This window comes from Phalacrocorax carbo, chromosome 4, assembly GCF_963921805.1.
Source record: "Phalacrocorax carbo chromosome 4, bPhaCar2.1, whole genome shotgun sequence".
In the NCBI taxonomy this organism is placed as follows: domain Eukaryota; kingdom Metazoa; phylum Chordata; class Aves; order Suliformes; family Phalacrocoracidae; genus Phalacrocorax; species Phalacrocorax carbo.
This window is the reverse complement of record NC_087516.1, coordinates 11,100,753-11,119,610: the sequence shown is the minus strand read 5'-3', so window position 1 is coordinate 11,119,610 and position 18,858 is coordinate 11,100,753. Positions and strand designations below refer to the sequence as shown.

General features: G+C 38.6%; 1 protein-coding gene across 1 annotated transcript in view; it reads right to left on the bottom strand.

The window, feature by feature from the left end:
• The window catches only part of DOK7 (docking protein 7), a 68,308-nt gene that overhangs the window by 29,199 nt on the left and 20,251 nt on the right, over window positions 1-18,858 (bottom strand). Inside the window, exons 6-7 of the mRNA XM_064449046.1 lie at window positions 12,269-12,376; window positions 8,671-9,545 (exon numbers count right to left, since the gene is read on the bottom strand). Of these exons, the coding sequence (XP_064305116.1) occupies window positions 8,671-9,545; window positions 12,269-12,376 (983 nt within the window). The remainder of the gene's footprint in view (window positions 1-8,670; window positions 9,546-12,268; window positions 12,377-18,858) is intronic.

Below are 18,858 nucleotides of genomic sequence, written 5' to 3'. Positions count from 1 at the left end.
AACTTCCCAGCATTTAAAAAAAATAATCTTAGAGCAGCTGCTCCATCCCAGCAGGTTGATTTTCCTCTTTAGTAACTCTTATTAGTAAGTTCCTTTTCTGTCCACAGCTCTCTTAAAAGGCAAACAATTTTCTGTGTCTCTCACTGTAGCCTGGAAAACATCACATTTAATTTAATCTTTAGTACTTGGATAGAATTGTCCATATTCAAAGTACTGTAGAAACACCATCCCATCAATCCTGACAATAGCCTTGGGAAGTAAATATTACGCAGATGCAGATATTACGTAGCTAGGTAAACTGAGGTAAGCCGGGCAGAGCCACAATAATAAAAGCATAACACAAAATTCCCACATCAGTCCAAATCTCAAGCTTCTTACCTCTCTTGCATACCCTGGGATTCCCCTCCTATTTAAAGTGAGGCATTGTCCAAAACACTGTCATCTGAACTTTGCCACCACAGGCTCCTGTTAGGAGTCTGCATTAGACAACTAGCTTTATAGCACAGCATGCGGGTTTGTAAAAACACTAAGCCAGGCAGGGCAAGAACACCAAAGTTTAGTATGGATTTCTTCTGTATTTTCTGAGGTCCAGAGCAATCAACCCCACTCTTCTACTCTTCTGTGTGGACTTCTGCAGAATTGCCTTTCTCTTCTTCCCTAGATATGTTCCCTAGCATTCATAACTGCATAATAAAGCAATATCTAAAATCACAAGGTGACTTGAAAACAGTCCATTCTGAAAATTTTGGTGGGCTTTCTATACCAGAATGTCTTACCCACATTTTCTAACCCTCTTGCCTATGGGAAGCATTCATTTTGTTCTGAATATATAAATATTCTTCAGTGATTCATTCCTTCAATTGATTTCAGAGTATTTTTTTGTGGAGCAGGTAATAAACAATTTTTCTCTTTAGCGGATTTGGTGCCACACCTGCCATTTTCTAGCTAACAAATGCCAAAATCTCATCGCCTGTATGAAGATGTTGTTACTATATTATTAAACTTTGCTAAGCCAATATTAGGAAACCTTATTTGCTCTTTATGAACCAAGTAATACAGCTTAGTATAGGGTTGCACAGTTATGTTAAAAACAGTAAGAATTTGCCTATGTCACAACACCTACACGACTGATATCTTAAGGATCTAATCTGATTACAAGTCCATACAGGATAATATCAGACAGACTACCAATATTTCCATAGACATCTTGAGGTAATAAGCATATAGGGCTTCTTCAGTTATCAAAACTAATTCCTCTCATGTTCTGTCATGGGTTGTGGACAAATTTAAGCACAGTTTGTATAATTTTGTTGGAACACATTTCATCCTTCTAATTTACATACTTGGAGTCTTAAGTGGCTCTGTCAAAAAGGGTTGGTAGGAAAGGTCACACCCCTACTGAGCATCTATTTTCAGTCCTCTCATCTACTCACAATGAGCTGCTGTCAGCCCTCCAGACATCTCATCCAAATGATTGCTATCCTACTGACACTTGCCGATTCCTTCTGAGCCAGGCAGTTACTTTGATATCAGTGACTGTTAATAAAAACAGTATTTTTGACTTAGCCTTCTTTAATCCATAATTTTTAAAATATAATGTTGGTAGACATTACATTTTGCAGAAATGCAAGTCAAGGAACTGTGGGTTTTTTTAAAGTAACTTTGCTCATGATCTTGCAGAAGGAGAGGAAGCACATGGGAATGAAGCCTAGAAATCTTAATCCAGGGTTACCACTGGAGTTATTTGCTTCCCTCTGAGTTCAGCTCAGTGTAATCCATGCTTTCCTAATCTCTCTTTGTGGTGTCTTCCTCTGCAGGTGAATTCTACTTTGTCCCTTTTAGAAAATGAAGACAGAAACTGTCTACTAACACTTCATAGGATTCTGTAGGATTTTTCCAGAAATAAATGGATTTCTATTTAGAAAAAAGAAGACAGAAAATACCCCTTCCATTTTACATTAGCCATGCTCCAAGCAATCTTGTAAGTCTCTTTACAACTGGATCAAAACCAAAAACCCCACAAACTCTACATTCCAAAGGGAATAATTTTTTTTCTAGATTTTGCTGTCAGACTCTTCCTCTTACAAAACATTTCTTTCTCTCTCTTCAGAAAAGCTATTTCTCCCAACAGAGGAAGAAATAACCATCAGTTGTAGCAATAATAAAAGCTGTTACCCAGCCCGACTGTATTTAGGGGAGGAAGTAGATATTCCCTTTTGTTCATTCTGATGGGTATAGAACGTCAATACCATGGTTTATCAATATCTTTACTGGCTCTCTGACAGAAAAGCAATCCAGCAACGTCTCCATTTAGTACAGAAGAATTAATTCTGCTGAGCTATGTTGTCTACATTCCCTCATGTAGGAAAGTGCTCCTTTCTCTTGACATTATTAATATCATTTCACTTACCAGTGATTCTGTGCCAGGCATTTCTTTCCCCATTACAGACTATAGGCTCTCTGTTCCACTTAGCACCTGATCCCAAGAAGGGCCGAGAGCTTAATTCTTATTATTCTGAATTCAGATTAGAATTTTTAGTCCTAGCACAAACACTGTGGGGAATCTTTCACGATAGATGGAGAGTGTCTTCAGTATTATTTTTTAGATAAGAGGTAAGGCAGCCTACTGCAAAGCCAAAAGCAAGTCAGACCTGTGCAGTTCTGGTGGGGTTGGAATGTCTTGTATTTTACTGTGATGTCTCAAATCCGAAGTCATACACTAAGTGACCTCCTCCAAACAAAGCTTTGGAGGAGCCTCATCATTATTTGGGAGTGATGCCTATTGCCATGAAGCATTATAATATTGCACAAAATAACAGTAGGAAACTGAGAGGAAAAAAAGACTTCCTTCCCCTGTGAACTGCTGGTAAGCAACATCTCACCACAGTGCATAAGCAGGTCCAACAGTACCTTAGTAAGAGGATGGGAGTTAACACTCTGAAAGACTTGGGGTCCTGGCCAAAACTACAAAAAGGAAACAAAACAAATCAAGATCTAAGCCTGACACTACACCCACCTCTTCTATGCCCCTTTCCCCTGCGAATTTCAACCAGAGAAATACTTTTGCTCCAATCTTGGACTGCACAGTGCTGTGTGCTTTTGTCAGCACAGCCAGCTCCAGAAATGACTGCATTTCATTGTCAAGGACAGCAATGATTATGGATTTCTTCTATTTCAGAAAGATGTCATGGGGAAATTAGTGTTTTTAAAGATGCCTTTGAATCTGTGAAAAGCCCACAAAATAAGAGTACTTTATTGTATAACTTTCAGAGCCTTTTACAATCACTGTAATTAAGGAAAATGCCAGACTGCCAAATCATTGTCCAGTCACCTTGTTTAGTGGTGATACATGTTACGGAAGATGCATCTCACTGCAGGTTCATGTATCACAGTCAGAACTTAAAGAAAAACAATTGGAATTAAATCTTAAAAGAAGAGAGCACAAATTAAGTTTTCTAATTCATGCCAAAAGCCAGTAATACCCAGAATCAATGGTCATCAAAGCATTCAAGAGCCTCACAAACACACTGTCACTAGGTCAATAATACTGACAACTGACTTCCAAATTCCTTGAGGTGCAAACTGTTCCTGTCACAGCTTGGACAGTGTGTGTGTTGCCTAACTGCCCAGGAGCTCTGAGATTAGCACAGAAACAACGTTGTAGATGATGACAAATGCATCCTTCTCAGCTGAGAATTTAGACAAGCCTGTACCTTTTTAGAAAGGTGGGAGGAAGCATAAAATGTTTCAGCATCACACATCAATAACGTAATTTAAAAAAAAAAATCTTTGAAAAGAGATACAAAAAGTGTGTCATTATGAATAATCGTGTTCTTATACTTTCAGAGAAAGCAGGGAAATAAACATATTACTCAAGATAAACACCTGAGGTGTTCAGTCTCATGGGGAAAGAGGTAATAGTGGCAACAGAAAAAAAAACACTACATTCAAGTTGCATATAACAATATATTGTTATTTCTTCAGTATATATTTTAATACACATTATAAAAGTACCTGATTCAAAACAAAACAAAAAAAAACCCAACGAAAACCCAAAAACATTCTCCATTACATGGGTGTGGCTATGTAGTCTGCAGCTGCTATTTCTTGAATCTCACTACACAAGTTTACCCCTTATAGGCCTTCTCTTTTACCACTTTCAAAAGCACCGTCTACAATTGAAGGAGACACACCACCTAAATCCAGGGTTAAGGGTTTTGTACAGGATTTGGAAGACCAAGGTTATATTCCCAACCTAGTTACAGGCTGTTCATGACCTTCGTTAAATCAGTCCAGGCAAGACCACAAAACAGGCCTCAGCGCAAGATGTTCTTTAGAGTTCAAGCCGCTTCTCTCTAGGCTTAGTCTCCCCCTGTTCTACAATGCACAATGGAAACACGGATACTCACAGTAGCTCCAGATCTACCCAGAGACTCTGCACTCACAAAAGGCTGCATGTGATTAACAAGCCCTGCAGGGACATGGTACTGCATGATTAAATACACTGAGCAAAGTATATTTAATGATGGATCACAGTACAGACATGCACACGCCTTCCCTTAAAGTTGTAATGCAAAATAAAGCAGTTTCTACAGAACAGACTAAAAAAGGTGGATTTCCTATCAGCTAATCAAAGCAACTCCTCACTTAAACCAAGATCCACATCACCCCAAGGCAGGTACCAGATCTCCCTATATTGTGTAAGGAAGGATTCTTAGCCACTCCGCACTGTGGATCCTGCTACCTGACAAAACCCCTGTACCCTTTTGTGCATTGTGCCCACAGCGTTCCCATATTTCCACTTACTACAGATATGCTGGGAGATTCAAATTTTGAGACATACAGTTACTGTGGTAGCAGGAACTATACAAATACCTCACAGAGGATTTGGGTACACCAGCTGCTAATCTGGGACCATTGCCTCCAAGGTGGTTTTGGTATTTTTAAATGATCAACTAAAGTAGGTGGCTGAATACAAATACAGGGTTGATAACAACCGCATGCAAACGGACACTTTCTTCAGTGTAATGGCAAGCTAGCAATGTAGCAGTAATCAAGCCTATATTTCTACATACGCAGGAACTCACACTGACATAAATATGAGTTTAAGGTGAGCTAGACATATATAAAAGTCATTCCTACTAATAAGCACATTTTGAGCTGTCCACAGCGATTTGAGTATAACACTAAGTAATGGGAAGAGACAGCCATAACCATTCCATACGAATTCAACTTGCAGTAAGATGAAGGTCAGGGTACAAAAAGCAAAGCAAAACTAAAACCAGTACTTGTCAGATGGAAAAGGACAAAACCAGTTGGAAAATAATTTTATTTTTCAGACTTCTAAGAAAATTTACAAACAACGGTGGTGTAAAAAAAAGAAAGACACCCTATAAAAAAGATTGACATAATTTCTCAAACTATAGCATCAAATGAAGTTACAGAGCAACAAGTGTACAGTGAAATTCTATTCATCAAATTAGTATTAGCTAAGTAGCTGAAAATGAAATAAGTCTAATAATAAATCTCTACAGCTTACTCAGAAATCCCATAACAATCCAACATTCTGAGCTTCAAATATACTTACAATACACAAAGAATTCATCTCTGCAATCATCTATAGGACTGAAGGCACCTAGGCAAAAATTACATAGCAAAGGCACGCCTTGTGAGGTTTGTAAAGGACATCTTTGAGCACACTACAACATACAACAGAAAGCAAAACACCCTGCATGCTTGCTTATTAATCCCCAATGTCTAATATGAAATACAATATAGAAATAATAAAAGCAATATTTAGTGACTTTCTTCATGCTGGTTCTATTCTTCATCCAGTGAAACAGCAAGGCTTCCTTGCCCTATTTTCTGTTTGAACCTTGGCACTTTCCCAGGGTATGTTCTCCCTATGTTCATCATCATCCTTGTCATTAGTGGAGCAGGTGGTTCTTAACCAAGTCAATCCCAATCCTGAACACCACCATGCCTTCCACATATGCGTGTCTTCATCCTGCAACCTGTCTCCAACTCTTCACATGCTGAACTCCAACACACACAGACAACATGCCCAAATCTAACCTCAATTTGCCGAAGATTACATACAGGGCAGAAAATAAACCAGTGCTTACATCCTTTATTACTGCTGTAGACGTTCTTCTACTCAGGTCACTCACTCACTTTAAATAGTAGATATTTAAAAACCATCAACACAATTTAATTAATAGCTTAACTTGAAATTGCAAAGGAACTCCAAACACCAGCACACTAACACCTTTTGAACATGAATTTGAAAAAAACGTTAAAACCTGGTGTCTTCATGAATCCATAAATCAACTCCTCTTGGCCCTAACTGCATCTTAAACATATTCTGTTCAGAGCACAAGGAATAAGAAGTATTTCTTAGTTACAGCATACGGATTTGTGCTTTCACTGTATTCATCATGAGAAAAGACAAAGATGGTGTCCATTAAATACTGTTGAAATAACTCATCTTGACCATTCAGGACAAACTATGAAAAGTTATTTTTTCTTTCAAAAGTGAAAACAAGCCCATGAATCATTCCATTTGATGAGACTTCTTTCCCAAACACTTACAAATGAGTAGAGGAAAAAAAAAAAGATAAGAAGCAGATGTGCATACTTCATGCTAAAACAGGAGTTAGTAAGAGTGTTGCATCAGGGTTTCTCTCACTAAGTTTGTTTAAATAGTGACAATTCCTGAAGTTCTTGCCAACTGATATTAATATTATTAGGGCAACTAGAAACACCATGAAACCTGACAGCACTTTGCAATAAAAGATGTGGCTGTGTATGTTGTTGGGGTCAACAGGCTGTTAAAGAGGAGAATCATAATTTAGCCTTTAATAGCTTGAAAGACGTACAATAGAATACTCACTTTCAGCTTCTTGTCTGTCACTGATGTCCAGGGTAAACTGTGATAAGTTCATGTCTAAACTGACAATCCAGATCACCCAGAAACATTCAGACCGTGTGAACTTAACTAATTCTACTTCGTTGCCTGTAACAAAGCCATCCTGGAGCTTTCTTATCCCAGAGCAGAGCCCTTCTAGGAGTCAGTCTCGTGCATTTTTCCCAGCTGCTCTCTAACTAGAGGCAGCAAACACAGGAAGCCAGCCGCAGATACACTGCTGTGCGCCCCACTGCCTGCACTGCAGAAGGAACAGAAGTGGGAGGCTGAATCTCAGGCCCTTGCATTCGGCCACAGTTCCAGAATTAGGCTAGAGGGCTAGCGAGGGCCTTTGGTGCCGATCAGTCTTGGAGGAACACTGATCCTAATCATCATTGTAAACACAGCCTTAGCCTGTCACACTAGTGCCTCCCTACCTCCCAAATGCTGCAAGTACGTGACAAAGAAACATCCGAGGTGCTGTTACAGAGGCTATACAGGCGCCTCAGGCAGATAGCATTTTCTAGTTTTCACATGTGAAGGCAGCCGGTGCAAATGCATGAAATACCTTGTGAGAAGGAAATAATCCCTCAAGTTTATAATATTTTAATTTTTCTTTCATAACTTACTATACACTCAAGCCCTTTTCACAGCAGTTATTTATGTAATCCAACGTGCTCAACTGAAATGTACACACTTCAGTGGCAATACTGAATTCCTCAAACAAAAGTCTCTCTTGCTGAATCCCTACTTCACACATTCCTTAGTGTGAGCACTTTAACCTTCTAACCTTCCCAGCCTTTCGACAGCTCACCAACAAACAGCTTTACCTTCCCTTAGTTTATCAAACACATTCACCAAAAAGGTCTTCTGCAGAATAAGTAAAAGCAGAAATATTTTCTCCATGCAATGTACAACTAATGTATAAAGCTTACTGCCATAAAAAGCCAAGGATATAGCAGTGTTCAAAAAGAATTTATGGGAATATCAGTCATTGTAACAGATACTGGCAAATGTGTTTAGAAATGTGTATGAATCTCCATGTTTCAGGTTTTAAGTCTTTATGTGACCGGTGATTGAAAATACTTTTTCCTGCATACACACTGTCCTGGTAGTACGCCACTAATGAGTGTTTGTACACCTCTTCTAAAGTATCTGGCACTGCCCATTTATAAATATAATACTGGATTAGTTGATCTGCTATGGATTGCCATGCTATCTTGACTATCTTCTCTTTCCCCAGTGAGAAGCTTCTCTATTTGGCTTCTTGTGCAAGACATGCTCAAACTACAATGACAAAGAAAAGAAAAATGTCAATCAAATAAAAAACATGTACTGTGGTCATCTAAAGAGCAGCATGTACTGTTCAGCCTCCCTTCTTTCTGCTTTTGAAATACCAGCAGTAACACAGATTGATGTCCTTCATGCTAGATTACTATTATATGACAAACTCAGCCCTCTCATGTGCCTGTAAGGCTTCTGTCTCTGTCACTGTAAGTCACTCACATACACCCAAAACCAAAACTGGCCACTTTAAAAGTAATGATTGATGGTCTCTATTATTCAGTGTTTTCTTGATCAGGCACAGAATTTGAGGAAACTGTGTGCTAAGCCTCTCACCTTGAGCATAAACAATACAAAAGTTATTACCAATTCAAATTATAAAGGAAATAAAAGTATTTATGACTTGCAACTTAAGTCATTTTAAATTAATCATGCTATATTAAGTAAGGCTCATTAGCATCTGCTCAGTGTTAGGTATTTACCTTTAGTCCACCACAGATTGGACAAGCTGAAAAAAGAGCTCTTGTCATCCCAAGGTGGGGGCTACATGTGTCATAGGGGTCAGCTGAGGCCCCACTAGGTGGTGACAGCTCACTACTCTTGGAGTCTGACACCTGTCCTTGTGGTTTTGTGTCTGACCACCTCGAAACAAAATCCACATATGTCTCATCACTTGAGTCCTTGCTGCTTTCTGCGAGTAAGGATGAAGGCCTCCCTCTGTCCTGGCTGTGCTCAGGTACCCTGCGTGCTTCCAAGTGTGGTAGTAGCAGTTTTGGGTCACCAGCACCGTGAGGTGACAGGGCCTGGTCCTTGGGTAGCGTGCAATCTGCACTCTTCGGTTGCACATCTTTAGAAGCTGCCTGTAACAAACTCCTGGGTATATCATAAATATGTCTGAGAGAGCTGGGAACCTGATACTCTGACCCCACACCTCTCTGGGGCTCACTGTGAGGACAAGTACATAAATTCTGATCCGAAGGGAAGTTCAATGGCAAGCTTAGCAATGATCCAAACTCATCACCATGGCAAATGTCCAAGCTCCCAGCATAGGAAGAGAAGCTTCCAGAGTAAGAAGAGTGACTACCAGTAGCAATTCCACTGTCAGAAGAACTCTGACGACCTATTTCCTGTAGCTGCCTGGATCGGAGGGGCTTTGGAGGTGGTTTTGTGGTGCCACGTGCCCCTTCTGGAACGGTCTTTTCTTCCCCAAGATGAATGCCCTTTGCAGCCGCCAGTCCGTGACTCTCTTGAGAGGTGCTGGCTGAAGATTGTTCAGGCCAAATTGTCAGTCTGCTCCCAACACTAACATCCGAGTGGCTGGTATCTGAAGACGAGCTTGAAAGACTCCTATCATCTCCTAGAAGAAAAACACATCAACCTATGTTTAAAACACAATCGACAGGCTGAAGCATGTCAAGTACATACAAACAGAAAGGAACCTGTAATTCCATCTGTTTTTTGTAAGGGGAACTTCTGTCAGAAAGCCAGAAATCCTGCAATAATTCCTAAGCCCATGGGAAAAATAAAAGGCAAATAGTATGTTACCTTGCCATAACCCTACCACATTATGGAACATAATGCATTCAGGGCTAAATTTTTAGAGTTTATGGGCCAAGTTCTCCCCTGTTCAACCATATTTTACTTCCATAGAGTTTATTAGTTTTATTGTAGATACTCCTGTCTTACACCACAGGGAACAGTCAAAGTCCCATGCTCAGAATAGCTGAGGATGCTCAGAAGAAAACCTTGTTACTGTAACCTAAAGCCAAATAAAACATCTCAATGTTTCTATTTGATCTGAATCAACCAAATTATTATCTCATTTGTACTTTTTTTCTCTATTTAAATCATATCTGAATGACATCAAAGTGAATGTTAGAGACTCCAAAAATAAAATCAAACTTAGGACAGTCCACTCCTCTGAGCTCTTCTGCACTGTACTCCAAAATATCCATACCAAAATGCAACCATACATCACTGTAACAAACAAAAATGAGAATACTAGTATTATAAAAATGTTTACATATCCATATACAAAGAGATCTTCCATGATTCATTTATGCACATATTGCAAGACTGGTTTTTTTCCCCCTCTCGCTGATACTTCCAAGGAGGACAGTTTTACAGGTAACTACTGCTATCCAGGACAGAAGATGGAAGAAAAAAATTAAACATTGGCATGAACAGGCATAAGAACAAAACACAAATATCACAGACATGCACAAAAGCAAACAAAAAAAAACCCAAACCCAGTTTCTTGTAGTGGCACACAGAGTCCACAATATTATTTCCTTTCTTTTTAATAAACCAATGTGAAAACAAAGGCTGACAGCTGGATCATTTTGCAGTAATTAATTTTAATTAATTTTATTCATTTTAACCCTTGGGCAATAAGTTGCCAGGTGGGGTAGAAAGAGAAAGGGTCCACTGCAAATTGTGATCTGAGCTTCTGGTGTTACTAGGCTATTTCTACTCTCAGGTGTTGAGGAAAAAGTTTAGAGCAATTCTCTTGCTCTTTATGGACTAATTCTTGATATATACTATCACAAAATACCAATGTTTATCCCATAAAACCTAATCCTTTCTTTTCCCTCAGTGCTCATTGCATGACACTGGCCTGTGACCCCTGCCTATGTGTAACTCCTGAGATTAAATTATACAGCTGTCTAGACAGAAGACATGAATTACAAAACTATTAGTGTAGTTCTCAGCAACACACCCAGAAGAAGAAATATACTTGTTAAATAAAAGGTATTGTGCTTACAAAAACATTTATTTTTATTGAAAAAAAAATAAGATTGTTGACTTTATTTGAAATCTCTTTGCCAAATGAATTAGACACCTTAGAACTATGGAAGGGAAGCCCTCCCACAGTCCTGAAGAAAATGCTAACTATGTAGAACTACATGTTTTCCAAGGCAGTGGCAGAACCTAGATCTCTAGATTCAAGCAAGTGTCCTCCCACCAAAGCTGCAGGAACAGTCTTGTTGTTATGATATTTTCCATAAACACAAATATTTAATTTTCTTATGCAAAACTCAAATAACAGAATATTAAAATCTTACTCTAGTATTCCTCATTCTCTGATGATTATAACATTCTTAGGAGAATCAGGTCATAAATTCAAGTAATCTCAAGCAGAGAATATATACAAAGTTCAGCCACATGTTTTCTAACCTGAGTGACCAGATTAAAAAAAAAACAAAACAAAAAAAAAAAAAAACAGGCATGCTTCTCTATCAAGTCGCATTCATTTTCCATCAGGCTAGTCAAGTCTAGTAGTTACATGCTAACTAAGAAAAACCCCAGGAAGTCTCAGTGAAATTTAGTCACAAACCACATTGCTCAGCAGTGTCAAGACTAAAGTAGCCATGGACATGTATAGAAGCACATAATTAAGCTCCTGAGGATCTTCACAGGGCCATTTTTTAGGCTTTAAAGTCAAGAGCAAAGCAGATGTTTTGAAGATCTAACTTCCGTTATTAAGAAACTTCAAATGGCAGTTCAGGGCATAGGCCCTTTTACAAATCCAGTGCTAGACACTAATTTTAGTTTGACACATAAACAACTCCAGAATGGACATGCACAGATACCACCATGAAAGGCAAGAATAACAACACTTGGAACCAAAGCACAGGAGTCCTAAATTTCACTACAAAAATCTGCTGCAAGCCTGATATGTGAACTATACAAGTTAGTTCATCTCACAGGCTGGAGTGAGTCAAGTACGTAAGCAGATATCAAACTTGACGCAGACCATTCTTTTGAAGTTGCACATGCACAAATTCAGTAAGATTCAGCACACTAAAGGATTTTCCTGGGTTAATAGTGCTTGATGCAAAACTCTCTCTGCTCAGCTGAAAATCTCCAATCCACGTCAATGGACTTTAGACAATGCTGTTAAAGAACTACCCCACAGCAACAACAGCCAAAACAAGTATCTTGACCATTTATCTTATTTTTCTTTTCACTTCAGCATCTTATATTATATATATATATATATATATATATATGCACATTTCTAAAGCCTGGGAAGGAAGAAACAGCATTTATTTTTATTTAATTAAAGATATTTCTTACCTCCACTGCCCTGGCGACTTGTATGGGAAAGCAAACTCAAGCGCTTTTCTAATTGCAAAGCTTCATGAGCCAATCTTTCTTCTGAATAGGCTGGATTTGTACTTGGATCTTTAAAAATGAACAGAAAATAAGTAAACAAAAAAAGAAGAAACATGGAAAGTATATAAAAGGGTGGGGGAAAGACATAGTCATGTGTTAGATACTCTGTTCTTATGTTTGATCTGCTACATGGGAGGAAAAAAGTTGATTGGAAAAATGTGTGGGACAATCTGCTGTCACGCACATCCTGGATAAATGTTACATAATAAGTTAAAATTTTAAGTGTCAAAAATTTTCAGAGATTATACCCAATATCTGTAAGAGTTACCACCAGGGACAGAACCCTGAAAAGCACAGCACCTAAGATAACAGCTACAGAGATAATTAGCATCCACCAGGTCTAGAGGAGTTGAGAATTAATATGTGGCCTGTAAAATATGTCCTGACTTCACTGGGAATTTTGTCATTGATGAAGACCAGATTTTTCAACCTACAAAATTTACAAATCTACATTATAAAGTCACAGTGATTAAATTATCTGATACCTTCCAATCCAGATCACCTATTTCCAAAGACATTGCTTTCAAGTTTGATGTTCAGAAGATTATTAAGTTCAGAAGTCAGAGATGAAATTAGCAACCTGGTGGCTCCCCATGTTTAATACCAGATGAGTTAGAATGGCAAAAACCATGACTAAAATATACTATAGGGGATTTTCCCCATACGTTTTAGTGAGTTTGCCATTCCAGCAGATATTACTTCAGTGAAGACTCCTTCTATTCCAATTAAAAGAGATAGACCGAAAGTTATACAGAATGTGGAAGGACTTTCATCAGAAATATAGGCCAGTTTCCTCTAAACCATTTTGTTTGCAAATAGGCACAACAATAAAACCAGATGTTGGAAATAATCACAACCATTATCCCAAGATAAATCATAGATTTCTTCAAACAGCACCAAGAAGTGTGTCATGTTCAGCAGTTGCAAAAGATATGGTCTGCTAACTTTTTCATCATCAGAAGTTTCAGTAGCTCTTACTAATTATATAGGGAAAGGAATTAATGACAGATAAACCAGATTAACTTCCTCACAACTGCTGCTCTTGTATATCTGATCAACTGGGTAGTAGTAGCACACCACAAAAACATTTAATCACTGAATCATTTAATAAGAGGCTAAAAAGGATGAAAAGGGCTACATGTTGCTGTGGTTGAGTTAGTAAAATAAAAACAGTTGAAATGATGAAAGAAAAGTTTCATTTTTATCCCAGGTCTTTCAGTTTTAAAAGACTTGGGTTTGATGTTGTCAACACAGCAGTCAAAGCAAGCTCACAATCAGAGGAAGGAGCATTTCCAGGTGAGGTGAAGCTCCCTGGAGTCCCTACATAATTAACCACCTGAGAAACAAACCTCTACATCTCTCGTCCCTAACTGCATTCACGTTCTGACCTGCCCTGGACAGATCCAAGTGCATCACAGGAGCAGAAGTGACAATGCTGAACTTTCTTTCCTGTGTAGAGGGTGTTTCATCTTTAGCAGTCTGCAATCTGGACAAGATTAGCAGAACAAGCCTGACACACGCAGAATCCTTCTGTAACAGCACATGTTGGAATTCAAAGATATTCTAACAGGAACAAGGCAACAATGCCTGTGATGAACAGGCTCTGTGACCTCTGTGTCTCCCAGCTCAAACAGTGCTTGACGTCAGCGTCTGACACTTTCCAAACTTTAGGAACAGAAAAGAGGACTGTTTGATATGGATTGTTTTCTTAGGTCTCCATTCCTATTTCCCCTGCAACACAACTCATATTAAGCACTGACTAGTTCAAACCTGTGTAACCGCTTACTCAGACGAAACCCCCAATGCTTCCATATGGATCTCTGCCAAAGGAAAACACAAGATTTGGCCGCCAGCACCTATGGTGCAACCCAGACAGGTCTATGCAAGGATCTGCTCAGTAGCATACAGTGTTACAGGCTGCTGCTTGAATCTATTTTTGAATGTCCTCTGCTCCAGTTACTCTGCTGTATCCAGTTAAATGCCCTTATGTCCAGAAAGGTTCAACAAAGACGTTCCACAAGCACTTTGAGTATAAAGTTGAGATAACAGATCAGCAAATTAATCAAACCAAGATGCAACAGACACTAACCCTTCCCACAGCAAAAAACTGTCAGGAGAAAAGATCTTTCCACTTTCCTCAGAATACAATTACATGATAAATACAGATTTTCATAATGTTACTAGGGCACATAACTATTAGTTTTTTAGTAACTGATATTCCTATTACAGACAGCAAAAGATATCATTAAAAAAAAAAAAAAGTCAAGCAACCGGTCTTGCAGAAATGGCCTATAATAAAATACAAGATGGGGAGGTTGCAGGGAAGTTGAAGCAAATGAGTAAGTTTGCATTTCACATGTTCAGTTGCTTCTAGAAGCCAAATTCCCTACCAGCTACATAGCTACAGAACACAACAGGTTTCACCCAACATCATGAAATCTCTAGGTATACTGTCTGTCCGACAGGACTGATAATTTTTTGGTTAAACTTCCCCTTAAGAATTGCCTATTTATAAAAGGTGTGTGTATAAAATCAGTTTCATAGTTTTATGCTGTGACCTCTCATTGCCCAGTTTTGTGGAAGACTGATTAGAAGAATCCTTTCTCAGTAAGTACTGGGAAGTATCTAGAGAAACAACTTCAAAACCTGCCAAACATATATAGACTTAAAGTCTTAGGCAGATATTAAAAATAATTGTCCATCGGTCTTACTGAAATCTTTGGTTTGCCTTTAATCTCTGCTAATAAGCAAGACTTCTATGGAAAAAACACACAATGCTATCCTCCAGAAGCAGCAGATTCTTACACCGGTATTTCTGGTAACAGACTACCAAGCACTAATCAGAAGGTTTTGCAACAAGATCACACTGAGGACTGAAGTCACTGGCAGCCACCTTTTAGAGACCAGTCCTTACTGGAGGGCATAACCTAGAACCTCCAGTTTATGAGTGTAGAAATAGGCCCTAAAAATGGTAAAAAAAAGGTTTTTTTCAATGGTAAAGTTGGATGTGTTGGCATCATCCTACACCTCATGCATGCACAATACAAAGCCTCTAAATAACTGTGTAGTAATTTGCCATATTACTAACTCAGCAGGACAGGAGCAGCATGACCGGTACTGAGACAGCTATCCAAGGAAGTTTAGACAGCTTCTGCCCACACAACATCCCACAGTAGCTCCAACAACTCTAAGAGCAATTGGTACCTTTACTTCCCAAACTCTAAACAAATGTATCTTATGTGATTTACTCCCATGGAATCTAGACAGTTAGATTCACTCAAGCCCTTCAATTAAGAAAGTGTTTTATCATTTTCCAAACAAAAATGGATCCCTTGCTATGAAGAAAAATCTTTTGTGTGGGGCAATCATTGGAATCTTAGACACTGCTTTGGGGCAAAGGGGAAGGATTACACCAAATTTGGCGAGACTGAAAATGCCTCTGATAGAGATTTTATTTTTATATTACGTTGGTGGATATTCATTAAAGCCACATCAGCTGCTCATCGTGGGAGATTTTGAATGCTTTGGTAACATACAAATAAAGTGCCACAGTAATTCAAAGCTCCAGGGTTGTTCAGAAAGCACCTGTCAGGAAAAAAGGTATTGTATCAAGTTAAGTCAGCAGCTACCTAAGATATGCTTTATTATATGCATCTTTAAAATGCAACATTGGTTAATTACTTCATTAAACAAAGTTAGATAAGTTAGGCTGAACATCTCTCCTTTCTTTCTTCCTTTGTAACTGTAGGCACATTTGCAAATCAGGCCTGGCCCCTCACCTTCATGCTAACATCTCCACACCTTGTAAGATGTCTGGAGGAATGAAAAGATGTCCTAAAAGTTTGAGGAGGATCCACTTGGTACAGATACTGCAGAAGGCAGCCACAGAGCTGTCTTGCAATGGCCAAAGGTGTATCAAGCTTCAACAAAAAGAAAGAGCATCAGATAGATCCTCAGCAAGCAGCACTGCACACTCTCCAGTCAGTCACAAAGCAGCCTGAAAAAGCTTCCAAAATTAAGAGAGAGCATCAAGACTATCAACATTACACTTGGGGTCTTTCCAGCCTGCAGGACTAGACTGTCCTGTAGCCTTAGCCAGATTTAGAGAGTACTGATCTGTCCACTGATCAAAGATATCACTGATCGGCTGTTGGGCCTTTGCTGTGTTCACATTTGGCATTCAAGATGAATTTTGCTAGTGAAAAGAAGGAATTCAACACACACCTGATAAACAAACATTTCTCAGATAATATGCATGCAAATTCAGTATAGATTACAAACCATGCAATCAGTGATTCATTACTCTGTCAATACCTAGACTTCTGCCCAGACAAGAACATAAAATTCTCCGGTCTGTTTTCTAAATATCTTCTCAAGAGAAAAAGTAGCAAGTTACAAATAGCCAATTACAGCAATTACCTTCCAACTAGTAGCAGGGGAAAACAAGCCATCCAAAGACATCCTGTCACTCATTTGAGTCCTGTATTTAAAATGCTACATTGCCTAAAAACATCTACAGATATCTATGCTACCTTTGCATTCCCACTCAATGCCATATGTCTTAAATTTGAGACGTGATCATGCAGCCTTCAACAAATCAAAACCTCCAATCTGCTAATGGAGCTACCAACAGGGGTATTTTGGTACAATTTTGCAGATTTAATGGACTCCCAAAACAAGTACCACGCAGTAGTGAACTGTACAACATCTAATGTTCTTTTCATTTTCCACTTCATTTTGGATGTACACATAATAGAATTATTTTTATCATGAGAAATTCACATTCAATACCCATTTCCAATACGTCACAGAATAATTCAGGTTGGAAGGGATCTCAGGAGTTCTCTAGTCTAACCTGCTGCGCAAAGCAGGTCAGCTATGAGAAGAGATTAGACCAGATTTTGATACTTTGCAATGGTCAGTCAAGTTTACAAATTCCACTTTTTCATTACGTATTTTATAGATGACATAATAAAATACGTACAGTAATCATATGTCTATGTTATAAGAACACCAAGCTTTTAAGGAAGGTATATTTTTTACAACGGCAATCCTGAAAAGCAGATGTGACTATCGTACTTGAGCAAATATCCCTTGCATGTGCAGTTTACAAACTCCTTTTGGATACTGGGCAGTTTTCATTTTTTAAAGAACCACTATGGGAAGTAAGAAAACTGGTCATTTTCCAGTCCTCTTCAAACCAGCCCCTATAATTTCCTATTAATTTCATGCTAACATTTAAATATTTCAGGATTCCATTTAACCATATGGTTGAGCTGTTCGTACATGAAGCCACTGGCTTCATTCATCACCCTTCTTCCAAAGACAGACTAAGCAAAGGCTGACTGCATAATGTCTCTAGATTATATTTGTTCCATGGGCACTGGTGTACTGAAACACTGTCAATGTGACTTTTTTTTCCACCACATTACATTCTTTTTTTCTGTACAGCTGCCCTTTGTGTTTTCCTTTTTTGAAAAAAACCTAATCGTTCAAGCATATTTCATGTTTAAGTTGGAAAAGTCCAGGCAACAGCAAGAAGCCAAACGCAAACAGCAAACTGTGGAGAGAAGGCCGCTTCCTATAAAGGCTTTTAAATTACACAAAAGCAGAACATGGCATATATACAACACAGTTGAGGCTGTGTAGCATTCTGCGCTGCAGTAAATATGAATAACATAACATCTAGTCAATGTTTCTTGGTGGAATCCCAAATCTGACAGTTTTGATCTAGTTACTTGAGGAGTACAGATAATTAATCTATTTTAAAACTAACCCTTTCAAAAGATTGGGTGAATTTCAATACTGCTGCCAGAAGCCATGTGCAGCTGGTAAAGACTTGACCTTTTCAAACAATACAGTGCATCCTGTGTAACAGCATACTTGATAAGAAAAATCAGTTTATGGATGAATCACTAGTATTGTATGTGTGCATGTGCCTTAAACAAGTCTATGTAAGCTTCTGCATCAGATAATGAATGAAGGAGAACATTAAAAAATTTTTTATGAAGGGACATGTACATAGGGGGTGACAACAAACTGGAAGAGGTAAGCGTAAAGATACAGGGGAAATATAAGTTACAGGGGTCAAAGTAGCTTGGGAAAGGGCTGCAGAGGACTCTGCAAGAACATGAGTACAGTTCCCCACATAAGACTGCTCCTGTTCAGAGAAACAAGGTGAAATTGAGTGTCTGAGTCCATCTTCACCTCATTTTAGTGGCAAGTCCATCAAGCACAGAAGACAAATGAAAAATACCTCAGAAAAGAGGTCTTCCCTTACAAAAATCACCAAATTATCCCCAGGATACGTCCACATTTGTGACAACCCACAAATGCCAGCGTTGATAACTAAGATACTAAAGTTGATTTATTCCTACATGCCTCTAAAAAAATATTTTCCAAAGAATGTTCTAATATTTTTAAAATAATAATTTAAAAACCCCAACGGAATAGTTGCTTGTAGGCTTATTTTGTCTGCACATAAATTTTTG